At 41.5% G+C, this 27,694-nt stretch overlaps 1 protein-coding gene across 3 annotated transcripts in view; it reads right to left on the bottom strand.

The window, feature by feature from the left end:
* Positions 1–27,694, bottom strand: part of gpr153 (G protein-coupled receptor 153) — a 121,795-nt gene that overhangs the window by 13,103 nt on the left and 80,998 nt on the right. For all 3 annotated transcript variants that reach the window (XM_079896180.1, XM_079896178.1, XM_079896179.1), the window contains exons 3-4: positions 15,064–15,496; positions 6,680–6,869 (exon numbers count right to left, since the gene is read on the bottom strand). In XM_079896180.1, coding sequence (XP_079752306.1) covers positions 6,680–6,869; positions 15,064–15,496 — 623 coding nt within the window. The remainder of the gene's footprint in view (positions 1–6,679; positions 6,870–15,063; positions 15,497–27,694) is intronic.

The following is a 27,694-nucleotide window of genomic DNA, read 5'->3' on the forward strand; positions in this document are numbered from 1 at the left end:
AATATCAATCCGCGAGCGGTAATCAGGTCACAATGAAAAAAAAGGAGATGTAAGCCACATTTAGCCGCGTCAGCCGCGTTTAGATGTCTGAGGTGATTTTTTCTTGTCATAGCCAATATTTTAATAACTGCTTATTTGTTTTGTAGCTCAGTATTCTGCCAGTAATATTAAACTTATTTTAAGGACGTTTTTGGCCTGCTACGTGTTATTTGCTGGATGGTAATGCGTTGTTTTGACATCTGATATGGCGACACCGAAGCATGAGCAGGAACGGAAAATAGCTGCTTGCTATAGGCCTAAACAGCTTGCTTGATATTAATCTCGGTGGAATTGCCCCAAATTATGATTGAACTGGTTTTGTGTGTGAGTAAATGATGACAGAATTGTAGTTTTTGGGTAAATATCCCTTGAAATTTTTTACTCCAGATTTACTCAATGTTACACCGTGGGCCAGTAAGAGAATGATAAATGTTTATGTTATTTAATTGATATATTATTGACATTTTTTTCACTGATATTACATTTTACTAATAAAGTTATACATTAAATCATTCCACTGAATTGACATGGTAATTGTTGCTACGATCAAGCTCTTGTGGCACCCCCATTCGTTTCAATGTTTTTATGCTTTTAGCTTTTAGCTTTTTGGACATGCACATCATAATAAATAGACCTGTTTTACAAAACTTTAAGAATTGTTCCACCAATGTCTCGTATATCACTAAAAAGGGGAGAATCTCAGCTTTAATGTGTTATATGGCACAAATGCAGGATAACTATGGATCAAATGTGTTGCAGTTTTAACAAATAACCTCTTTTTAAATTGGAATTTCTCAAAAATATGATTTTCTGAGCCCGAATTTTAGCAAATCTTTGACATGGCCTTACTCAGTCAATAATAAAGATATCAAGGTTATATTTCCACAGAATGTTCTTTACATTGTGTAGGATGATTTTATGTAGAAAACATTGAATCACAAAAAAATGACTTTAGCTGGGTTTTCACAGGCAGGGTCACAAATGCAACGTGAGCCAAACTAAAAAATTCCAATTCCATTTCAAAAAATTTTTTTTCCAAAGAAGATTTCTGCTATTTTTTGGCTAGTTCTTATCAAGCTGAACTATGTTGAAGTGTTTGTTTTTCTAGCAAGTTATGTTTAGTTATTTGATGCTATGTAAACGGGGTGTAACGTCATGATTGGCAGCTGTACTTGCGATTGAGTCTATGGCAGCAGGTGTATGGGCAGGACCTTGATACCGCTGCTCCACCTCAAGAACACTACTGCATAGACTCTGGCTCCAAATGACGTAATCGACAATGACAGTTTCTGGGAAATTTTGAATTAATTTTTCTATAGTGGAAGGAAGTGGAAATATTATTCAACATTTTTACAATTTATGGTCTGTACTGAATCCTCTCAGCCTGCCAGCCCCGCAAATGGGGAATTGTTGGATGTTATGGCCCACGCCATTGCTAGATTGGCCAAAATTGTCCTTTCCCCATGAGCCTTACATTTCTTTCTGATCTCCACCTGGAAGTGGAGAAGTCTTGAAAGAAACCACATTCAGCCCGCCCTTTATCAGTTTCATCATTTGAATTATGCGAATGTGGAGGGATTGAGTGAGCATGGATATTTGAGGATGACACCTGTTGAAGAGATTCTTGCGAGCATTGAAGGCTCCTGCCCTCTTTGAAGGTTCCTGCCCTGCCATCTAACACCATATCTACACCGGAAGCGAGCAGAGCGGTGTGACGCTACAAAATACAATATAACTCATTATAATCAGTGATGTGGTCTACACTGGATATGGCACTGTGCGACGTGATGAATCCCAGACAGTAAACATATGCCTCGTTCTATTTATGACATACTCCAAGCAATTGCAGTACTTCTCATAGGAAGGAGAAATGGATTTGCAATGGTCACTTTGTCTTGTCCAATGTAGACAGCTTCTAGCTGTTGTGGTTGCTAAGCTTCAACGGTCTCGACCGGTGTAAACACGGCGTAAGCCGCTACAGACCACCTCACACTTGAATGGCAGGGCGTATGTGGAAGCAGGTCAGGACAGAGGGGCCATTTACACTATGGTCGTGTTACAGGCCTACCAGGCGGATCTGCTGAGAGAACTGTATCGGGGCAGGAGTTGTCTCCTGAAGCAGTCACTGAGCTGCGCCACACCATGGACTTCCTCCGAGCCACTAAACAAACAGCCGTCATGGAATGGCAACAATGGTGGTGATGGAGAGGCACTTGTGGTTAAACCTGGTGGACATCAAGGAGAAAGAAAATAACTTCTCGCCCTCTGAGCTTTTAGGCACATCTGTAGAGCTTGGCCACTCGTGCTCCTCCTCCCTTGACGCTAGGAGGAAGAGACAAGACTTGAGAAAGGTGATAAAAAAAGCGGTTCGGTAAGAAAGACAGAACCACTGAGGAGAAGTAACATCCCTCCTCCTCCTCCTCATCCTCCTCCCCGTTCCTCTCCCCAACCCCAATCTTAGGCTCCCTTTGATAGCTGCTTAGTCTCCTCTGAGCTAGATATCTCTATCTCCCTCTACTCTACCTCTACTTCAACTACTGATGTGTTTGTAAGTAGGGGTGAATATTCCTTGGAGGGTGGGTGTAGTCAGATACCTCTAGTTGACCTCATTAGAAGCTGGAGGGCATCCCTCCTTGTTATCAGTCACTTACTATGGCTAGCGCTAGTAATGAAAAAACAACCTCTGAGTTGGCTATGGCAGATCCTAGAAGGGTAGGTTTTGAGCTGCTTCCTACGAGTAATCTGGGTTTTTAAGCATGGTTTAACTCCCCTGTGGCTCCCGTGGGTTGAGCCTTGCTAGTGGAAAGCTGAGGCTCCCTTATGGAGGGGTAGAAACAGGGTCTAAAAATGCAAGTAAAAATTGGTGTAGGCGAGCATATGAAACGGTGTCAATCGCCATTTGGCGGGTAACATTTTTATGAATTCTAACAATGCAATGTTGTGAGAACATGAACGTGAACGCATGTTAACGTATGGAAATACTGAATTAAGCTCTGTTTAACGTCTTATTGCAATTGAACGGACAAATTGGTAATCATAGTTGTTTATGTCTTAATGGAACTTAAACATTTGAGAAAGATAATGCATGTGTATCATTATATTGGATCTGTGCATTCGGTCTTAACCCTCTGAGGTCGACAAACGCGCGGGCGCGTTTTGCTGGATTTTCTCCACATTGTAGCACTATAAACTTAAATTACTCCGTCATTTATGGTCATACAGAAAAAAGAAATATAAAAAAAGAATCTGTGATATTTCTCCTTTTGTATGTGTCCACTTACAATCAAATCAAAACATTGTGCTTTTGTAAAATAAAGAAAATAAACAGGGTTCTGCCTCTCCGTCGCGGTGAACTTTTTTTTCTTGAGCACGTCTATAAACTGAAACAAAACTCAGCGAATACTTGTCACACATTTATGAGCCATATACCTTTATAAACATTTAAGTGTGTACTTTTAAATGATCGGATTCAAAACGAAAACAAATATTCTCTGTTTAAGTAATTTGTATAAAACCAACAAGATGTCCAGCTTCTCAAACGCTTGCTCATTACAGTTAATTTGGCCATGCCCACTCGCGCAAAAGATATTCACATGCAAATCTCCACATGGAACGCGAACTTGCTCATTACCTCAACAACAAAACACTTCACTTCACTTTTCGTCGAGTTTGAAAGATGTGCCTGAGCTTACATTGGATTTAGGCTACCTCAGAAGAAGAAGAACGCGATTTGAAGACAAGAAAGATGTAAGGTAAGAAATTCTTACATATTAGTTTGTTATTGTTGCATAAATGTCACGTTGCAGTTGAACTATTGCTAGATATATGGGGAATATTATAATATTTAGACCCGTGTTTACTGTTACTGTGTTTGTGGATATCTGCTCAAATGTAGATATGTATATGGTAACCATAATGTTTTATATTTGAGCGCGATCGCGTTTGAATGTATCATATTTTGCAGCGCGATCGCGTTTGAATGTATCATATTTTGCAGCGCGATCGCGTTTGAATGTACTGTATCATATTTTGGATGAAAGCAAAACGCACCAAACGGCTTCATGTTTTTATTATTATCTCATTTCAAATCATCATAATGGATGGAAACATTTGAAGTAACATGATAATCAATATATTTTTCTCTAGCTTAGTTGTTACTGAAATCTTTTGGAAGATTTATACTGCTATAGGTTATTTATTGTTATTATTATTTTATCCTGCACTGCGCATATACCTTATGCCTACAAGGCACAACAAACCTGGTGTTCATTATATTATATATTGTTGGAAACATTTGTGTGTGTGTGTGTGTGTGTGTGTGTGTATTCTGTGAATTTTAAAAAGGAATTTTAAAAAGCAATTTTAACCAGAAAAATCTAATATTTATTTCCAAAATCGTGCAGGCCTTTCTCTTGATATCAGTATGTTCACCTTTTTTTTTTCAGGGCCCAGATGCCACTGAGGACTTCAACATGTACATGAGTCTCTGTACGTGAACATGGTAAAGTGAAAATCTTGGAAATGAAAGGTATGTACAATGTTTTTAGGAATGGCACAAAGGTCTCTGTCTTTGAAGTGCTTTTTTGGCATTTGTTGTGTATCTTTGGATTATGTTGTGTTGTAAATAAATCCAAACAATTTAAAAGCCATTCTTTTTTAAATCTCCTCATTTACAGTATTGTGCAAGGTTGCTCAGAATGACAGGGCCTGATAGCTCCTAATAGGGCCATTAGGGAGTGTCTTTGTCTTTCTCAGGTGTGAAAAGCTTTTTCACACAAAACACGTCGTAAAATTTTTAAATCAATATATTGTCTTATCTGAATGAGCAGTCAGGGTGATTTTCACATAGTTTTGGAGCAAATATTCTAGGCTACGTCATACAATTTTCAAAAGTCTTGTGAAGAAATAATCAGTATGGGTTTCATGACCTTATTTCAGTGAGAATTTTTTTTTGTATTTTCACAAACCACGCATAAATGTCATTATCTCAAAACAACAAACTTTTACACACATGCTGCTGATATATTATTGTAGCAGAGTTTGTGCTGAATACAGTGTAATTAGACTTTAGCCATGAAAACGTCACCAGTAACAGAAATAAGCACAAATGTCAGAGCATGTCAGAACACCTCCAGGGCCCAGAAAACACCTCAGACCCCAGAGGGTTAAAGTTTGTAAAACAAATCTTGCTCCATCCTTTATCATTACTCAAAGTAGTAAGAACAACAGACAATCTGCATTAATGGACACAATTTTAGGTAATAATATAAACAGTATAAAACACAAAACTATGTATTTTGAACACCCGGCAGAAAATATTTACATCAATAATTATTCTTACAGTTTGTGATTCAGAGGAGCTAGTTGGTCCAAATAAAGTGGGTACTGTCCCATCTTTAATGGATAAGCATTTTGTAAATCCCATTTAGACCTCACAAAGATTTGAGAAGCAATCGTCCAAAAGTTGTACTGCTTTCAATATCGCTGTGGTAATTTTAACCACTGACTATTCACATTCTCATCATTTGAAAGACAATTTGCTTTTGCAGAGTAGAAAACAGTGTCTTCTCAACATGTACACAACACCAGATATAGAGTGTGAGGGTCGGTCAAAGAAGATGTTGTTTGCGGGCCAAATGCAGGCATTATGAAAATGTATTACCCAGGGACAAAGTGGGATTTGAATTACTGACGACTCGTTTAGGTGGTTCAAAGTCAATTTTATTTTTTTGATAGACAATGACTTTCTTTATTGTGCACTTTCGGCTTCACCACTTTGCAGATCTTTTACATCCACAGACAGCTACATTACACATTACATGAAAGGTAATATTCGAAAAAGCATAAAAAGGGGCGCTTTAAAATGTTTAGATATAACAGCCTACAGCAGGCTTACTGAAGCATTTGCCTGTGACATAAATTAGAGTGAAGGAACTTTGCAGCAAAACTTGTACAGTGGCAGTTCTACAAAGGCATCTCTTAACAGGTATTCCAGTTATAGATTTATTTTTAAGTTTATGTTAGCTAAAACATACTAATGAGAGATTAAAACAATAATTTGAAATAATAGCCATCCATCTCAAAATGTAGGTCACATGATAAATCCAATGACTGTAATCATCATTGTAGTAGAATTGATTTTTTGACCCGAACATGGCAGTAATGAATGTAAAATGAATTAATCAATTAATAAGTTAATTGATAATTAATTGGAAAGACAAAACTTATAATTTGAAGGATAAAACTATCTTTACTTCCTTTCTCCACCCCCACTCTAACATCAGAGGCTGTGTTTGAATACCACTGAATAATTACAATTATACTACACATACTACTTCCTTTAATTTTCACTTGATTTATACAAGCAGAGCTCATTTGCTTATTCCCCAAAATCCAACGCACCTTGTCTGTAATTTTTTCGTTTTAGCATTTCAAGAATCCAAGAGTAAAGTTATGTGACAAGTATGTAATTCTAGAATTTACGAGAATTGATTGTTGCTTAGTACTGTGTATTGTCTTGACTCTGACTACAAAAAAAAGCACTGGTATAGTATAATGTAGGAAGTACAATATTATGCTATTTTGAATACAGCATTGTTTTCTCCTTGGAAAATGCTAAAAGAAGCTCAGTGGTCCTTACCTTCATCCACTTCATCGTTGGACATGATGGCAACACATTTCTCCCAGACCATCTTGACGTCTGCCCTGTAGCGGTCACAAGCCCACAGGAACATGGGAAGTAGAATTGATTGTGCTATGGAGCACCAGAGCACACATAGGACCATCCAGTTGTAAGAGCGGTCAAATTTCAGGCTGGCAAAGCTCACCACCTACAATGAAGCACTGCAATTATTATATGGTAAAAAGCAAAGAAAAATGGCATACAGACACATACAGTTCACCTAATGCATAACTTAACTGTGGCAGTGATACACATCACGGTCCCAATTTATATTAGGTGTCTTTAACTACTATGTACAAACCATAGACTGTAAAAAAATATGGACGTAGTGTCCGTGACATCAGCCGTAGGTTTCTGAAGAGATTGTGTCAACTAGCCTCTACCCTGTGAAGGCCTCATCGACACAACAGCCATCAGCAATGATCCTCAACAAACCCGTCTCCATACTTAACTCCATACCAAACTATTGTGCATTATTTTCCTGTTATCTCTGTAAAGCTGATTTGAAACAATCTGTATTGTGAAAAGCGCTATATGAATAAATGTGACTTGACTTGACTTGACTTGACTTGACTTGACTTGACTGAAGAGCATTTTTGAAGCCCAAAGTGGGCAGAGCTGGCCGTCACCATTTTGGCGGCTCAATTAATGTAATTAACAGATGTAATTAAATGCAGGTATTTTTAAATACATTAAAAGTACAATGTAAAGGTGAAGGTTGCCACTTGGTACTAACATTTAAATTAATTATTTGATACAATGCACGTATTGAGTACATACATGTTTTTACATTATACTTGTAATGTATTTAAAAAATACCTGCATTTAATTACATCTTTAATTAATTTCTGTTATCACATTCTGTTTGGGGTCATCAGTTGGGCACCTTCTTTCCTTAATGATATATGCCTGTGACACCTCCAGAGGGCTCAGTGGTGACATCTGGCGTCTCATGTGCGCCCCCCTTTGCTTTTACTTCCACTCTGTGCCTATGCTGTTATGGGGCCCAACCAATATTCTTCCTTTTAATCCAGAACCATCGACTCGACAGCCAAATTCGACCGTGCAAACCATTGCTTTCCAGCCACATTGTTCCACATCAACTGCTTTCTCAGCATACTTAAGGCTCTTATGTTCATAGGTATCCTCCACAGCATCCTCCCAGGGCACAGTATGATATACACAGTGTGAAGTGAGGAGGACCAAAGCACAAGGTCTGGTTTAAGATTGGTAGCTACAATTTCGGGTGGGAAGCAAAACCTCCGATTCAGGTCAGCTAAAAGCTTCCAATCCTGAGCTCCAACCAACTGCCCAGTATCTGGGGTCTTCACTTTGATCTCGCTTATCCCTTCCTCCACAAACTCCTTTACTGGAGCATGAAGACATAATGGAGGAGGTAATGCATTGGTCTGTTGGTCCGGAGGTAATGGGGGTCCGTCTAGAATCCAATGACGCTGCAAGATACTTCAGTAACTGGTTGTGCCTCCATGTATAATGGCCTTGAGCCAACTAAGATGTGCTTCAGGTTTGCTAGAGATGAGCAGAAGGGGCACATAGGATCTTCTTCGTACCATTGGCTAAGGTTCACTGGAGATGGCAGGACATCATAGGTGGCTCCTAACGGGAAGCTTATTTGAGATGCTTCCATGCTCCACAGCTCCTCCCAAGAGAAATGTCACCTCTCAAATCCCTACCATCTCATCCACTGCGTTAACTTTGCTTGAGAGGTAGATTTGCTTGAGATTGGTAGATCTCGTGGTTAAGGAGGTGCCCCGGCAAGAGCAAGCAACAAGTTTTTGCCACTGAGATAGAGTTGCCTTGTGCCAAAATAGTCTACTATATCCAAGGCTGAGGCCACCACTCCCTTGCTGCACATATCCAACGATGTCTCAGTGCTTTAGCCTGCATGGATCAAGGGATTCCATCAGTTTAATTTCCAGCCTAACTTGGGAGCATTTATACACCGGAAGATCCAAAATTCCATTTTCATTCAGGCCTATGTTGCTCATGCACCTGGGGAGGCTTAGCCATTTTTTAACAAATGAGCTGATCACCCTTTCCAGTTTTACAACTTTTGAGACTAAGACCTCGTGGATGGTCAGAGGCCACATCAGCTGTGGTAGGAGACCGAATTGGAAACACCAGAGCTTTAACCTGCCAGGGACCAAGGTCTTGTCAATACTCTCAAGGCCACTAATGGTGTCCCGCCTGAGCTGGTCTACTTGTTCTGTGTCCTTGAGAGTCGCATTTGTAAACCCTCTGGGGTCGACAAATGTATCTACTTTTATTTGCGCCGTCTCAGTCTCTTTGAAGTTCTTTCTGAAACGTGTTTCAAAAATGAGCTCAAACTCAGCGAATACTAGCCACACAGACATGAGATATATGTCTTTAGAAAGATTGAAGTGTCCACTTTTAAATGAAGTAAATTCATTTTAGTTTGGAAGAAGATGCCTTAGGGATTTAAAGCCTTGAATGTACCTCAGAAGAAGAATGCGATGCGATGTGAGGGTTGATCCAGAGGAGGATATTGTCAGAAAGTAATTTATTCCTACTTACATTAGTTAACATGTTATTGTTACATAAGCTTGTACACATTTTACTAGTTGAACTATTGCCAGACTAAATTGTGTAAAAATCGACTGAAATATGTTAAAATATGAAATAAGCTATATAGGCAGGTAGGTAGGTAGGTAGGCAACCTTTCATTGCAAAATGTGAGTATGACACAAGGATGTTTTTATGCTCTATAATATTAAACACAATATGATATAAAAGTAATGAGTGTTTACATGGAATGGAATTTAACCATTTGGGATCTGAAGTGGATTCTTATCACAGAATGAGGCAGACAATATATTATTTTGAAGTATTCTATACAGTAATTAATGCTATGTCAATTAGCATTGCATTATAAATATTCTTTATCTTATGAAAATACCCGAAATGGCTTGAAGAACACAGATAAACCATATATTGTCACCATCTTGTCACCATATTGTGTTTAATGTCAAAGCGTTTCTATCTTCTTTTTATTCAGCTACAGCAATAGCTGTATTAGGGATTTCCTGGAATGTCATAAGTCATATTACTTCTATGAGGCATATTTGGAGTTTCTGCGTGAGGGCGCCCTCCGGGTTCCAGTATGAATGAAACATACATAACATGTTTTTAGTGCTCAATAATGCTCACACCACTCTATTTTGGGTAAATATATATATATAAAAAATTAAGTAAACATATGATGATCCATATGTTTTCTCTACTGAAGTGTTCCTTTCTAATCATTTAATTACTGTATAGGCCCCCTGCATTTATCCCATAAAATAAAAGTTTCCGTAAAGTGAAATTATTCTTTCTGTTTGTTTCCATTCATCACATGTGTTCCTTTGTTCTAGTTTCCCACCACTCATCAGTCATGGACACTAACACTAATCATCACAGCTGTTCGTCTTTTAGTTAATCATCACTGTGTATTTAAGTTCCTGTCTGTGTTCTGTTCAGTGTCTGGTATTGTTTGTGTTGTTTGTTTGCACACTGTTTCGCATGTTGGCTGTCTATTTGTATTTATCTGTTAAACCTTGTGTTATCCTATCTTCATCTTCGTCTTCATTGGATCTAAGCATTACAATTTTACAATATATTATACTATGCTTATATTTTTATGTAGTACTAATAATAATCATAATAATTATTACAGAGACATGTTTCAGACACCGTCTCACGCGGAAGCATTCCCATAGCATTAACGCCATGACGCAGTGTGGAAGATCCATTTTGAAGGGCAACCAAGAGACATTTAGATACCAAACACAAGCCTGTTGTGTTCAAAATAAATATTGTGATCTAAACACATCACAACAAACTATCAAAAAGTAAATCTAACTTCTGCTCTTGTTTATAATTTGATGTACAAAATGTGTCAATTTACCGATTCTATGTCATGACTGCAAAACCATTTGAAAACCTAATATGTGTATTTATGAAAAAGATCCATAAAATGTATACATGTAGAATATGGGGGAGAGCTTTTTTCTTCTTCAAAAATAGGCTTTTATGACAGACTTTAGATATGTGAAGCTGTGAGAATTGTTGAATGGTAACGTCTCGGTTGCGTATGTAACCCTCATTTCCCTGAAGGAGGGAACGGAGACATTATGTCAGAGACTGACGAAATGGGGGTTTCGCTTAGAAGCCTATCACCTTCGAGTTCTACAAAACGAGCCAATGGCAAAACAATGCATAGCGCAAATTTGCATAGCGCAACTATGCATGGGTATAAAAGGAGCTGCGCAGCAATCTCGCATTATGTTATGCTGAGGAGCCAAGACTGAACTCCCAGCTGTTCCAGCGGTACAGCGAATGTGGCAGGGGGACGTAACGTCTCCGTTCCCTCCTTCAGGGAACGAGGGCTACATACGTAACCGAGACGTTTCCTTTCAGTTAGTCACTCCGAGTTATGTCAGAGACTGACGAAATGGGGACCCAATTCAATCACGCCACAGCGGCTGTCTTCCAGTACCCTGTGCAAGTTTGAGCTCCCTATTGTGAGACTAGTACGGACGAAGGGCTAGGCTTAACACAAGAATACCAAGGTACACTGGGTAGCATATCCCAGGTGGAATATGTAACAGCGCCTACCCGTAGGGAGGACTTAGAATACACATATGACCCGAGTACGGGATGCATATGGAGAACTCAGAGGTATCCAGCCAACAGGGTGGAAAGTTTCAACCTCCAGATGGCAAGAGGTATTGCCCAAGCGGGGAACCATGCACATAGAAGCACCTAGCAAATCACGAGGGCTGACCAACCAGGCATGCACTCTGGTGACGGCATTGACAGTGCAGGAGAAACTCAGGGTCTAAGGAGAACTCATCTGAGTGAAATAGCACACATATCCAGTCCATGGAGTAGAATGGCGCAGCAAGCGATGACACCGAGCAGGTCCTACTTACTGGCTAGTGGAAGCGAGAACATGAGAGGACACTGGCTCTACCCGGAGATTATAGAATCTCGCGAAAGTGTTGGGTGTCGCCCAGCCTGCAGCTCTACAGATGTATGTTAGCGAGGCACCATGCGCTAAAGCCCTGGAGGAAGCCACACTCCGGGTGGAGTGTGCCTTCACCCCTAGGGGCATGGTCGACCCTGCGTCTGGTAAGCCAAAATAATGGCGTCCACTATCCAGTGAGACTACCTTTGCTTGGAGAGAGCCTTTCCCTTCAGCTTCCCACCAAAACAGACAAAGAGCTGGTCTGAGGTCCTGAAACACTGCACTCTGTCTACGTAAGCACGGAGGGCACGTACTGGACAGAGCAGTGCCAAGGCTGGGTCTGCCTCCTCTGAGGGAAGCACTTGCAGGTTCACCACCTGAGCCCTGAAAGGAGTAGTGGGAACCTCGGGCACATATCCAGGCCGGGGTCTCAAGATCTGGCCCGAATTCTAGGCACGCTTCGTCAACCGAAAATGCCTGCAGGTCCCCTACCCTCTTGATGGAAGCCAAAGTGACCAGGAGCACTGTCTTCATAGACAGGAACTTAAGCTTGACTGATCGCAATGGCTCAAAGGGAGCTCTCTGCAGGCAGATAAAATCACTGTGAGGTGATTTAGTCTCCTCACCCCCCTAAGGAACCTGACGACCAGGTCATGCTGTCCTACCGCTTTCGACTCCACAAGGTCGTGGTGCGCAGAGATCGCAGCCACGTAAACCTTCATGGTGGAAGGAGACAGCCTATGTTCCAACCCTTCTTGAAGGACGGACCCGATCTGGCATTTCCTGGGATCTTCTTGGCGAGAAGAACACCAGGTGACGAAGAGGTTCCATTTCAGAGCATAGGCGTGTTTCATGAACAAGGCCACCTGAGGTGGTAGGGTACTCAAACCTGCCGTGTCCCGTCCAGAACCCACACATGCAGGTTCCACAGATCGGGACATGGGTGCCAGAGGGTGCCCTGTCTCTGAAAAAAGGAGGTCCTTCCTCAGAGAAATTGGCCAAGGAGGGGCTGTTGTGAGGAGCACCAGTCATCCACCCTGATCTTGCACAGGACCTATGCAAGAAGGCTCACTGGGGGAAACAAATATTAAACACACAGATCTCGGTCTGGGAATAAAACCAGCGGCAGTGGGAAGTGTCTGGGGAGGCAAACAGATTTTCCAGTGCGTCGCCGAAATGTTCCCAAATCACCTGAACCGTCTGGGGATAGAGTTTCCATTTCTCGGGAAGTGGCCGAAATCATGAGAGCTTGTCGGCTGCACGATTCAGCTCTCCCGGAATGTAAATGGCTCGAAGCGACCTCAGATGCTTCTGACTCCATAAGAGGAGATGGCGGCGAGTTGCGACATACGGCGGGAGCGAAGACCACCTTGCCGGTTGATGTACGCTACTGTCGCCTTGCTGCGGATTAGTATGTGTTGGTCCTTGAGCAACGTTCAAAAACGGTGCAGAGCCAAAGGTACTGCCAGCAACTCGAGGCAATTGACATGCCAAAGGCACTGGGGTCCTGACCAGGAGCCTGCGGCAGCATGTCCATTGCACATGGCACCCCAGCCCGTGGCAGAGGCATCTGTTGAGACAACAACATGCCTGCAATCTCATTCCAAGGGCACTCCGGCCCGTAGAAAGGAGAGGTTCGACCACGGGGTGAAGGTCTGACGGCAGGCCAGACAGAATAACTGGTAGTCAGAGCGGGACTCGGGACTCGATCGCGAAGGCAGTGCTGAAGAGGTCTCATATGAAGCAGTCCGAGCTGCGTGGCTGCCGCTGCGGATGCCATATGCCCCAGGAGCATCTGAAATAACTTCAGTGGAACCGCACTCTTGCGCTCGAATTGGCAAATCAGCAGTGACTGCGCGCGCGCTCGTAAGCTGTGCGTACATGGTGACCGAGTTGATTTCTATACCGAGAAAATAGATCCTCTGCACAGAGGAGAGTTTGCTCTTTTCCCAGTTGACCTGAAGGCCCAGACAGGCGAGGTGCCTGCACCAGGTCCCTGTGTTCGCAAACCTGCTCTCGAGAGTGAGCTAGAATCAGCCAGTCGTCGAGATAGTTCAGGATGCGAACCCCGTGTTGCCGAAGTGACACAAGGGCTGCCTCGACGACTTCCGGGAAGACGTGAGGAGACAGGGCTAGCCCGAATGGAAGTACCGTGTACTGATATGCCTGCCCCTCGAAAGCAAACCGTAGAAACGGTCTGTGTCAAGGAAGAATGAGATATGAAAGTACGTGTCCTTCAGGTTGATCGCTGCAAACCAATCCAAAGGACGAACACATTCGAAAATGCGTTTGGCTGTTAACATCTTGAATGGAAGCCTGTGAAAGGCTTGGTTCAAGATGCGCAGGTCCAGGATTGGCCGTAACCCACCGCTCTTCTTGGGTACAATGAAGTAGGGGCTGTAGAAGCTGGACTTCATCTCGGCTGGAGGGACGGTCTCGATCGCACCCTTCGCCAGTAGGGTGGCAACCTCCGCACGCATGACAGATCACCCTGGCCACCAGCCAAAGTATCCCCTCCCGCGGAGGTGATAGATTGGGATGTGGCAGAGGGGACTCTACCTCTTCGGAGTCTCGATCGCAACATTGCAATGGTCATGTTCCCACGATGAGAACATGACACATCCACGAACGCTGCCTGAGCGTGATTTAAGCCCAAACACACCAGGCAGCAATTGTGCCCATCAAAAGACAATACCTGTCTATCGCACCCAGAAAGACATGGGCGAGACATCTTTAAAAAGACGTGCCACGTGCAGCTCTTTTAGAGAGGAAAAAACTCAACAGTGTGTTGAAGCGGCCAGGGAAAAACACCCACACTGTTAGCAGATCACTGCACAGACCAGCAGCAGGTAATGTGATCTCGCTGGAACACGCCGTAACACCAACAGCACTGAAGAGTCGCTCGTCTCGTAGGTGAAGAACTCAGAAAGGCTTGCAGAGGAATGAAGAATGCTCTTGGCCCCGAAGCAAAAACATAATGCGAGATTGCCGCGCAGCTCCTTTTATACCCATATGGTGGGGCGGAGTTGCACTATGCAAATTCCGCAGACCCATGGCATTGTTTTGCCATTGGCTCGTTTTGTACAACTTGAAGGTGATAGGAGAGACTGACTGAAATGGAACAACAGATTCCAGGGAGTTTTCTAACTGACACATTTGAGGATTTCATGTAGTTTGTCAATAGTCCTCAAACAAGTCAATATCATTCATAAGTCAATTTAGAGCAACTCCTCAACTCATTAACCTATGCAAAGATAAATAACACTTGTACTCCACCAAAATCCATTGAATTTCCACTAAAGCCCTTCTTGAAAAGCATGTTTTTTTTTTTTAAATGAAAACAAACACTCACCAATATGGGGAATCCAGTTAGAAAATCGTATATGAAGACTATTCCACTGATCAGATAGGTGATCTGCAGCGATGTCTTAATGGGCTCTGAGCCATCAATGGATGAACGCCTTTTGCCCTGAGCATCCTCCACTACAATGGTGGGAACGTTAAATTTGTTCTTGTCCACGTGTTGGCCCATATGGATGGAAAAGGTCTGGAAGAGGGCAATTCCAATACAGATGACGCCCATCACCACACTCCCGCTGATCAGCAACAGGAAGCAGACACCAAAGCCCAAGCCAATCTCAGTCACAATGAAGCGACAGTTGTCGTGGGTGTAAAAGCGCTCTGTGGTATCATGCCAGCCCACAGCAGGCAAGGTGGACAGAATGAATGACACCATCCAGATGCCCATGACGGTATGTACAGCCTGCTTTTTGGTGTTACTCAACCTGGTAGAAGATAAAGGAGATTAAAGATTAAAAGTCTTAATGAAAGGTTAATATATCTGCAAAAACAGAATCACACATAGGCTATCTGAGGAAATTTTATTTTTAATAATACTATAATCGTTATATAATCGATATACTAGTTATATGTATAGTTATAAGTGGCTAATACATCTGGATTGCATCATTGAGCATAATAATTTTTAACTCTGTTTTTGCAACATCGCTATTAAAATGTGTGGTCTAGTTAATTTTACTGAGTATGGTTATAAACCGGGGTGAGTTGTAAATTATAACATCATCAATTAGAATCCAAATTCCTGATTGATAGAATCAAGTTCCGCCCTACTTATTTCTTTAGTTTCACTTAGAAATATGTCACATTACACTTTAGATCACAGTATTGATTATAAATCACTCTCTCTATTTTTGATTTAATTAAATAAGACTGAAATCTTTACTGAAAAAAAAAAAAAAAAAAAAAAAGATTTAAAAGTTAAAAGTGGAACACTAGTACATTTTTCATTGTGTCCTGTCAGCAAAGATGAATAAACTATATTTCAAACTCTATGTTTAGGCCTCCAATCATCTGGACTAGGGGTGTGCAGTGGAGCCAATATCTGTATATGTATCTTTATCTGTAACAATCTCCAAATTCTTCGTATCTATGTTGGATGTACGGATAAACCAGAAGTGGGCGGGGCTTTACCAGGAAGTGCGTACAATTACTTGAGAAGACCGTTATGTCTATGGTTTTACATCTGTTTTCTTCGTAGTTATCACTAAACAAATATGCCTTGTATAACAGATAAAATAATATGTTTTATTATGATTATAAAATGATGCCTATTTAAATAACTGTCGGAGCCGTTAGCCTCGTATAGGCAATGCTTTGAGTTGTGCTTTGGATGACCCGAGTTCGAGTCCCAGCTCGGGGACCTTTCGTGATTAACCCTTAGGGGTCGACAAATGCGCCGGCGCGTTTTGCTGGATCTTCTTCACTAGTAGCACAATAGACTTAAATCACTCCGTCCTTTATGGTCATACAGAAAAAAGAAATATGAAAAAATAATCTGTAAGATGTCTACTTTTGTATGTGTCCACTTACAATAGAAACAAAACATTGTGCTTTTGTAAAATAAAGAAAATAAACAGGGTGTGCTTTCTGCCTCTCCCTTTCCATGAATTTTTTTTCTTGAGCACGTCTATAAACTGAAACAAAACTCAGCGAATACTTGTCACACATATATGAGCGAATATATCTGTATATACATTTAAGTGTGTACTTTCAAATGATCTAATTCAAAACGAAAACAAATATTCTGTTTAAGAAATTTGTATGAAACCAACAAGATGCCCAGTTTCTCAAGCTAGCACTCATTAGCTCTAATTTGACCACACCCATGCGCGCAATAGAGATTCACATGTAAATCGTCCACGTGAAGGAACACAAACCTGTAAACGCCCTCATTACCTCAAAAACAAAGCACCAAACTTCATCATTCCTCTGATTTTCGTCGAGTTTGGAGGACACGCTGTGAGCTTACATTGGATTTACCTCAGACGAAGAAGAACGCAATTTAAAGATAAGAAAGATTTTAAGGTAAGAAATGTATTCTGAATTATATTAGTTAATGTTATTGTTGCATAAACTTCACATTGCAGTTGAACTGTTGCTAGACTAAAACGTATGAAATCGACGGAAACATGTTGAAATATGAACTATAGACAGGTAGGCAACCTTTAAAGGAGACATATCATGCTTTTAAATCGTTCCTTTTTACATATAAATCATACATTTGTAGTCTATATAAAGCGGAACTGCAATGCTTGGGTCTGAATTCCTCATTATTATAGCTCCACAGGCCCCTTTTCTACCCCTTTTCTGATGTGCGTCTGAGAGCAACTCGTTTTGGTGCGGTCTCTTTAAATACAATTGAGACAGTTCATACCCCGCCCCCTCTCCAGGTTGTAGAGGTCATAGATATCATATAAAGGCTAGATGGCTCAAGGCGGAGTCACTTCCGGCATCACCGGCGGCCATCTTAGGACAGGGCTCTGTGAATTAAGGTGAGTGAGCAGCACGCACACAAATCCTCTTATCTCGCTGAAATCTGGACGGATTTACAAACGGTTTGGTTTCTTACAAACGTTATTAACGTGGCTATAATTCTGAATGCTTAAACATTTTGAACATAATTATTCATATGTATGCAGTATAATAGCTACATCTCTGACGTTTATAACAAACCAAACCGTTTGAAAATCGGTAGAAAATTGAGCAAGTTATGGTTATTTAAAAGTACATGCACCATGTTATGAGTGAGCGAGCACCCTGTCGTAAGATGGCCGCCGTGTGCGGATGTCGAGCTCCATTGGCCAGCAGCGCGGACGAGCCATCTAGCCTTTATATGATATCTATGGTAGAGGTGACACTCGGTTCAACTCCACCCCGTTCGGCCATTTTTGTAGTTTGATAGCAGAGATACGATTATCTAGCGGCACAGAAACTTTTTATTCACATATTATTAACAAAATGTCAACAACGGAAGACTTGTCCAGCCAGCCTTACATGTTCGAGCCAGAGTCGGAGCCGGAGCGAGATGAAAATGAAGACGACGAACCTGCAGAACAACGTCTTCATATGGATGTATCGCAATGGTGTGTTACTGTATTTACACATGAAACTTTGGTCTTCCAACCTTTTACCACCGTGTCGATTTATTTTGATTAATATGTGCGAGGGACAGCGTCTAGTTTGGAGACGGTGAATTCTTGTTTACACTTTCGCCTGGCTCCGAAGAGAGAGAGAGAGAGAGAGAGCGCTCTCTCTCTCTCTCTCTCTCTCTCTCTCTCGTGCGCATGCGTGGGCGTTTGAGGAGTGAGTGCGGGAGTGTGCGGTGAGTGCGTGGAGCTTTCCCTCTGTACTCTTTGTTGTTTTGAAGTCACATAGTTTTTTGGTGTCTTTTTTCTTTTTCTTTCTTTTTTTTTTTCTCTCCTCTTTTCTCTTCATTGTGGGGTTATTTTAGTGTTTGCTAATCTGTGTTGGGGGTGCGGTTTGGGCCGCGTGCTACCTGTAAGGAAACATGGCGGCCTCAGGTGCATGGGTGTTGAATACACTCACGAGGCGTCATGCAGTGAAGGTGGCGTCGGCTGTGAGTGTAGAGGACTGTTGCTTGGCCATAGGAGAAATTGTTGGGCATGAGAGCATTCTGTCGGCATCAAAAATGAATAGTGCTACTGTCATTTTTTTTAAATGCAGTAGAAAAAGCAGATGAGTTAGTTGAGCGAGGAATTGTTGTCGATGGTTTGTTTATACATGTTCTTCCTCTTGCAATGCCGTCTAAAAAAGTTACGCTGTCAAATGTGCCTCCATTTATCAGCGATGAAGTGTTAATTCAGTCTCTTTCTCGTCATGGCAAATTAGTATCCCCGATCAAAAAAATCCCAATTGGAAGCGGATCCCCATTACTAAAGCATGTTGTTTCATTTAGACGATTTGTTTATATGATTGTGAGAGACGATGTTGAGCTGGATCTTACTTTTAAATATCGGATTGATGATTTGACGACTGGTCCTCCCGAGCCAGCGGGAGCTGCGGGGGGGTATGCTGAGTCGGATGCGTTAGTGATGGAGCAAACCGAGGACAGTTTAGTTGTGGAGGAACCGCTAAACATTCAGCCAGATGTAAGCGTAGAAAGAGAATCTGTCAATGAGAAACCAAATGAATTGGAGACTATACAGTCCGTTAAAGACCAAAATGTCCCGTTGGACGGTATTGGAAGGGAACAGACTGTAATAGGTGAAACAAGCATGAATACGGGCAGTGGTGAAGAGAGTTTGATATTTAAGGTGCCGCGTAAAAGAAAGAGCAGTGTAATTACCGGGGATTTAGGATTTGGCAAGAAAATGGACAAAATCGAAAGTGAAAGTCAGGGTGAGTCAGGGAGTGACAGTGAGTCGGACTGTAGTGTTTCGCTATCGCAAATTGAAAACATGAGTCGTTGTTATGAACTAGATGACATTAAACTGTTTCTTAAGTCAACTAAAAACAGAAGAGGAGTGAGAGTGGATGAATATGTTCCTGACTTAAAACAGTTCATTGAAAAGACACGGTATTTGATGGCTGAAGGTTCATTTACCAATAAAGAAATTTACAGATTGAAAAAACTAGTGAGAAAAATTAACACTGAATTGAGTGATGGTGCTGAAAAATAAGAATTTAGTGAAGCTAGCTGCTTTTTTCTTTTTCTTTTCCTTTTTACCTTTTATGGCTGAAATCAGTGTTGCATCTGTGAATGTAAATGGTGCAAGACATATTAGGAAAAGAGCAGTGATATATGAGGTATTTAAGGAAAAAAAACTAGATATTGTTTTTCTTCAAGAAACTCATAGTGATGTACATAATGTGACTGAGTGGACAAGAGAATGGGATGGAATCTCAATTTTAAGTCATAACACTGCTGTAAGTGGAGGGGTTGCTATATTATTTTCTAAAAGTTTTAAACCAGTTACTTATGATATTGATGAAATTATAAAAGGCAGGCTTTTGAAGGTTAAAGCCTTATTTGAAAATCATGTCTTCATATTTATTTGTGTCTATGCTCCAACTTCAGGAGTTGAAAGAATGTTGTTTTTAAATCAGCTTAATACAATCTTGCAAAATTGTAATAGTGAAGAGTGGTTATTTGTAGGAGGAGATTTTAATTGCACTGAGGGAGAACTTGACAGGAATCATATCGAACCCCACGAACCCTCACGTAAGAGAATTATTCAAGTGATTAAAACACATGAGTTGAGTGACATTTGAAGACATCTCAATGGCAATCAGAGACATTATACTTGGTCCCATAATCGGGATAATGTGTTATCTCTAGCAAGATTAGACAGGTTTTACACTTTTAAACATCAATGTGGTATTTTTAGTAAATGCTTTATTGTACCTGTAAGTTTCTCCGATCATAGTATGGTGTGTTGTAACTTTTTTTTTAATTCTATCAAACCAAAGAGTGCCTACTGGCATTTAAATTCTTCCCTGTTGTATGATAAGAATTTTGTGGATTCTTTTAAATATTTTTGGGTTAATTTTAGAGCCACAAAAAGTCACTTTCAATCCTTGAAACAGTGGTGGGATTATGGTAAAGCTCAGATTAAACAATTCTGTCAACAGCACACTCGAAACATCACTGTTCAGACGTTAAGAGATATGAAAACCTTGGAGACATCCATAATAAAGCTTCAAGAATCATTTGAAGTAACGGGGGAGAATAGATGCTTGGAAGCTCTTTCAATTAAAAAGACTCTGCTTAGTGATCTTTTAAGGGCAAGAGCACAAGGAGCTCTGGTTCGGTCCCGATTTCAGCAAATTGATCAGATGGATGCGCCGACTAAATTCTTTTTTAATTTAGAGCAAAAGAATGGTCAGAAAAGGTTAATCCATGCTTTGCGTTCTGAAGCTGGCTTTTTATTAACTGATCCCACTGATATTAGGAAGAGAGCTGTTTGTTTTTATGAAAAACTGTACAAAGGTGAATGTGACTCAGAGCCTGCTGTTGGTAGTGGTTTTCTGGAAAACCTGTCAGGGGTGTCCGAAGAAGACAACCAGAAACTCAGCAAGGCTTTGTGCCTAGAGGAATTGTATGAAGCCCTGATGGGTATGGAGTCGGGAAAGGCTCCTGGCATTGACGGTCTCCCTGTCGACTTTTATAAGTCATTCTGGACAGTGTTGGGGGAGGACTTGCTCGCAGTGCTCAATGAAAGTTTGACCGAAGGGCGGCTGCCTTTGAGCTGCCGCAGAGCAGTCCTTACACTTCTCCCAAAGAAAGGAGACTTGACAGAGATCAAAAATTGGCGGCCTGTGTCCCTTTTATGTACAGATTACAAACTACTCTCTAAATTATTGGCGAAAAGATTGTCAGTGGTGATGAGACAGATCATTCACCCGGACCAGAGCTATTGTGTATCTGGCAGGTCTATTTTCGATAACATTTCTTTATTGCGGGATTTTTTAGATGTCTCCAAGATATTTGATTTAGATTGTGCTCTAGTTTCTCTAGACCAAGAGAAGGCATTTGATCGTGTCGAGCATATTTACCTGTGGAAAACATTAGAATCATTTGGTTTTTGCCAAGATTTTGTGAATATGATAAAAGTACTATACACTGATGTTGAGAGTTTGCTGAAGGTTAACGGTGGTTTATGCACTCCTTTCAAGGTTGAAAGAGGGGTAAGACAAGGATGTTCCTTGTCAGGAATGCTCTATTCAATAGCCATAGAGCCGCTACTACAACAGATAAGGAGTAATCTGAGTGGGGTACAAATAGCTGGGTCTAATTGCACTGTTCATTTATCAGCTTATGCCGATGATCTGATTGTGATGGTTAAATGCCAAAGAGATATAGATATTTTAATGAAATTACTTGATGATTTCAAAGGTTTATCTTCTGCTAAGGTGAATTGGAAAAAAAGCGAAGCTGTGGTCTGTGGAAGATGGAGGAGAGGAAGGTTAAAATTCCCTGAAGGGTTACATTTGAACACAGAAGGTTTAAAGTACTTAGGAATTTTTTTAGGTAATGAGAGAATCATACAGAAAAATTGGGATGGTGTTATTGACAAACTTAAAGGTCGGTTGGCAAAGTGGAAGTGGTTAGCCCCAAAAATGTCTTACAAGTGGCGAATTTTAATTATTAATAATTTGGTTGCTTCATCCTTATGGCATAAGTTAGCTTGTATTGATCCACCTCAAAAAATTTTATCAGATGTTCAAGCCTTATTAGTAGATTTTTTTTGGGATAAGTTACACTGGGTCTCTCAGAGTGTTTTATATTTGCCTAAAGAGGAAGGTGGTCAGGGGTTAGTGAATTTGCAGAGCAGGACAGCAGCTTTTCGTCTGCAATTTATACAGAAACTTCTGTCTGGATCAACTCGTGTCAGCTGGAGAGCTACTGCCTGTGCTATTTTACAGAGTTTGGGTGGTTTTCAGCTGGACAGAGCTCTTTTTTTTGATGGACCCTTTAAAACTGGACCTTGCCAATGTCCCAGTGTTCTATCGCAACCTTTTTCGAGTCTGGAGTCTTTTTAATCATCAGAGGACATCATCTTCGGACTCTCTTTTTTGGTTGTTAAATGAGCCTATAATCCATGGAGGCCGATTGGACATTTCTTTCAGAGACCAAAAATTTCCTGGACTAAGTCATTTACTATGTAAATCTAAGACCACAACACTAGGTCGTTTGGTGAAGGTGGCTGGTCCCAATTTCATGAACACCGAGCAAGCTGCTTTACATCTTGGTTTTTTTTCCACTCGTAAAGTTGATGAATTATTGACAAAGTTGAGGTCTGTTTTATCAGCTGAGGAAAGGGAATCTCTAACAGACTTTCATACAGGGGCAAGGATTCCTAATGCTGAGGACTCCTTTCCAGATACTATTTTATTACCTAAACTAGATGATTGTATGGGGATTTTTTTAACATTGTGTTTAAATTTTCTTTCAAATAATGGAAAAAACTTGTACAAAGCTTGTGTTCTGGTTTTTAACAAGAAATTATTGAATAACAAGGTGGATACGCCATGGCGTTCTTTTTTAAAATTAGATGAGGAGGTTAAGCCCGAATGGAGAATATTGTATAAACCACCGTTAGAAAAAAGAGTTGGAGATATGCAGTGGAGAATTCTCCACGGTGCAATTGCAGTCAATGCCTTTATCTCTGTGTTAAACCCTGAAGTGAGTTCTGAGTGTCCTTTTTGTTTTAAGAGGGTCTTTCATGCTTTTATGGAGTGTTCCAGGTTAAGTCCTTTATTCAGTGTATTAAGGAGTATTTTTGCTTGTTTGGATGAAACCTTGTCAAATGAAAGTTTCATTTTAGGTGTTAAATATGTAAGGAAGAAATGTAATAGATGTCAATTACTGAATTTTATTGTGGGTCAAGCTAAATTAGCAGTGTACATGAGCAGAAAAAATATGATTGAACGGACAGTTGGACAGAATGTTGTTGTTTTGTTTTTTGCTCTTGTGAAAGCCAGAATTTTAATTGATTTTAATTTTTACAAGTCAGTAAATGATCTTGCTTGTTTTGAGATGAAATGGTGTGACAAAGGAGCAGTGTGCTCTGTTGTTGAAGGAGAAGTGGTCTTTGCACACTTCTTTTAATCATGTTTTATTGAATCCATTGGTTTATTGTTAATCTGTTTTTGTCTTTTGTAATAAAGAGTAATTTAAATTCTAAAAAAAAATTCTCTCTCTCTCTCTCTCTCTCTCTCTCTCTCTCTCTCTCTCTCTCTCTCTCTCTCTCTCTCTCTCTCTCTCTCTCTCTCTCTCTCTCTCTCTCTCTCTCTCTCCTCGTTCTTTCAGTTAAACATGCGCCCTGTCACAAGCGCGGCAGTTCATCTACATTCAACGGTATAATGAAGCGTGTGGGTTACTACATCCAACAACCGAACATTTTAACTTAGCCTCTCGTAACTTCTGCATCCTTTAGCTTGGACTACAAAATTGTAGCGAGAAATAAAAATGGCGGATTGCTCGAAGTGTTGAGCCGGTAGTCGATGTCCTTATTTGGCAGTTCCGCTGCAAATACTGTGACGTAATAGTTCAAAAAACGTCATAGAGAACAGAAAAATCGGAACAGGTTGAAAAATATGACCAAAACAGAATATAAAGATATCAACGAAGCACCTGAAGAGAATAATTTAAACTTTTCTGTACTTCTAAACACTCCAAATATACAACAAAATGCATTTAAGGGCTAAAAAAGTGGATTTAGCATGATATGTCCCCTTTAAATGATAAATAAATATACATGTATGACATGAGAATGTTTTTATGCTCTTTGATATACAACATAGAATGATACAAAAGTAGGCTAGTATGAGTGTCTACACTAACATGTATAGCACCAGGGCCGGTCCGCGGCATAGGCGGAATAGGCAAATGCTAGGGGCGCCACTCATCCATAGGGGCGCCAAAAGGAGTGAACGAGTGATTTTTTTTTTTTTTTTTTACTTTTTTTTTTTAAGTTATTTTTTAATAATACTATTTTAAAACCATCAGTTCGAAATACTACCAAATAAAGCAAATAAAAGTCCAGCACATCAATCTTCCCCCGCCCAGCAAGTGCTTGAAGTGTGTCAGAAACAGAGCGCGCGCGATCAGTTGTTGGTAATTTGTTGTGTAGCGTGCACGACGACGCATCCAATGTAGACAGCACTGCTTTTGTTTGAGGGCCCTTAACACACTCAGGTTCTCCTGTAGAAACAAGCCTGGCAGCTCGCGCCAGGTCTAGACACGGTGAAAGTTTCCTGATTGTGTCGGATGGCCGAATTTACATGACACGTTATAAATTAGCATTATAGTCTGTGATAGATACCGTGCCAAAAAGAAGAGAAGAGGATAAAAGGGGATAAAGACAGAGGTAAAGTGATGTAGTGAATTAACAGTTTATCTAATTGCATAGGAGTAAGATACTATAATTTAATGGCAGTTATTTTTACCTTAAACTTAATGTTAGCAGTTGTTCTGAGTTCTCCAGAGGCCCCAGACTGTGTTACATTTTGTAACAGTCATGTCAGTTTTAAGACGCATTTTTTATCACTTTTTTAAATTAATGTTTTACTCTACAGTTGTGCAGTTTTGGGGGGGATATATGGCATTTTTAAAATTTATTTGCCAAAATGAATAATGATATTTATTTAGGCTACAGGTTTATTAAAAATAGCAAAGTTCACATTAAATCTGTATTGTAAAACGCGCTATAAAAGTAATGGGGACATGACTTGAATGTAATATATATACATGTGTATATATATATATATATATATATATATATATATATATATATATATATATAGGCTAAATAACCATGAACACAATGACGGGTTGAAATAGGCTGTGATGCATGGGGCACCAGGTAAAATCTTGCCTAGGGCAGCAAATTGGTCAGGGCCGGCCCTGTATAGCACTAATAATGTATAGGCCAGTGTTTACTATGAAATACTGTGTTCGTGGATATCTGCTCAAACACAGATGTTTATTATAATATGGTAACAATGTTTCGAGGATCGACTCGATCGCTTCAGTAAATGTTCTCTGCATGCGCTGTGAGTCTGAGTCACTCGCACTGTGCATTTGAAAACCCTGAATTTCTTCCCCCCAAAAAATTGTTTTCTGTAATGTAAAAATTATTATTATATGCCTACAAGGCACAACAAACATCTCGGTTACGTATGTAACCCTCGTTCCCTGAAGGAGGGAACGAAGACATAGTCGACGTAACGACTGATTGGGATTTTTTTAGGGAGCCTGTCATCTTCGAGCGTTGTTAAAATGAGCCAATGCACACATTGGCGTGCGCGAATTGCATCACGCACGCCCGCCCCGCCGCGGGTATAAACACGGAAGCGGATGCACGCACCACTTGTTTTTCGCTGAGGAGCCGAGCGGAGCCCGGAGTCAGCGGTGGTGCAGCAATAGTGACAAGGGGACTATGTCTCCGTTCCCTCCTTCAGGGAACGAGGGTTACATACGTAACTGAGACGTTCCCTTTCAGTTGCTCACGTTCGACATAGTCGACGTAACGACTGATTGGGATCCTCTATTAAAACGCCACTAGTGCTGCCACCTCCCAGTGCCTAGACAAAAGCCTCCTAATCCTCCTGCATATTGAGGCAGTGATAGGACAGGGCTTAGGCCAGGGAAGCTGCTGTTCTGCAAGACCCACTCAGTAGACTTGGATAACACTGGGAAAGCGTGCTCTATCGATGGAAGAAGGGACACTACAGAAGCCACATCCAGCCCGAAGGGGGGGGGGGGGGGGGCATGTGGAAGATACACACATGAACTGGGCGAATTATCGGGCAGTACAACATATGGAATGTCACTGAGGTGGCTCCAGCCATAACAGGGGGGAGACTCACCCGTTTCAGGGACAGCAGGGGAAGCTCTGCCAAGGGAAAGACACGGGCTCGCCTCAGGGAGCCATACCGTGGAGAATACACATATGGGATCGCCATAGGAATCACAACATATGGACCCAGCCTAGCACAAGTTCCACCAGTGCATACGAGTGGTAGGCCTAGCATCGCACGCTCCGCCACGCAACTCGAGGCAATTGATGTACCAATGCAGTTGGGGGCCCGTCTAAATCCCTGACACTGCATGTCCGTTGTACGTGGCCCCCCAGTCGGTGTTGGAAGCATCTGTGGAGACCACAGCATGCCTGGACACTCCGGCCCGGAGAAACGAATGGTCTGACCACGGACTGAGGGTTTTGCGGCAGGCTGGGTTTATTTTCACATGGTGCGTGCCGTTGTGCCACACCCACCTCGGGACTCGGTCGTGAAGCCAGTGCTGAAGCGGTCTCATATGGAGCAAGCCGAGCGGCATTACTACGGCCACGGCTGCCATATGCCCCAGGAGCCTCTGAAAAAGTTTCAGTGGGACCACTGTTCTGCTCTTGACAGTATTCAGGCATGTCAGCACCGACTGGACACATTCCTCTGTGAGGTGTGCCATCTGTTGTACCGAGTCCAGCTCCATACCAAAAAAAGAGGTCCTCTGCACGGGGGCGAGTTTGCTCTTTTCCCAGTTGACCCGAAGACCCAACTGGCTGAAATTTTGGAGCAACAAATCCCTGTGTTCGCACAACTGTTCCCGAGACTGAGCCAGTCGTCGAGATAGTTGAGGACACGAATCCCACGCTCTCTCATGGGAGCAATTGCTGCCTCCGCGACCTTCGTAAAGACGCAGGGCGACAGGGCCAGCCCGAAGGGTAGGACTTTGTACTGATATGCTCGACCCTCGAACGCGAAACGCAGGAATGGCCTGTGTCGCGGCAGGATGGAGACATGAAAGTACGTGTCCTTCAGGTCGATCGCTGCAAACCAATCTCAGAGACAGATGCACTTGAAAATAAGTTTCTGCGTTAGCATCTTGAACGGAAGCTTGTGAAGGGCCTGATTCAAGAGTCGCAGGTCCAAGATTGGCCGTAACCCACCACCTTCCTTGGGTACAATGACGTACAGGCTGCAGAAGCCGGTCTTCATATCAGGTAGAGGAACTGGCTATATCGCATCCTTCGCCAGTAGGACTGTGATCTCTGCGCGCATGACAGGGGCACGTTTGCTCAACACCGAAGTGTAACGAACGCCGCTGAACTTGGGCGGATGCCGGGTGAACTGAATCGTTCAATGCAACACTTACCTGT

The sequence above is a fragment of the Squalius cephalus genome (genome assembly GCF_949319135.1).
Source record: "Squalius cephalus genome assembly, chromosome: 16".
NCBI lineage: Eukaryota > Metazoa > Chordata > Actinopteri > Cypriniformes > Leuciscidae > Squalius > Squalius cephalus.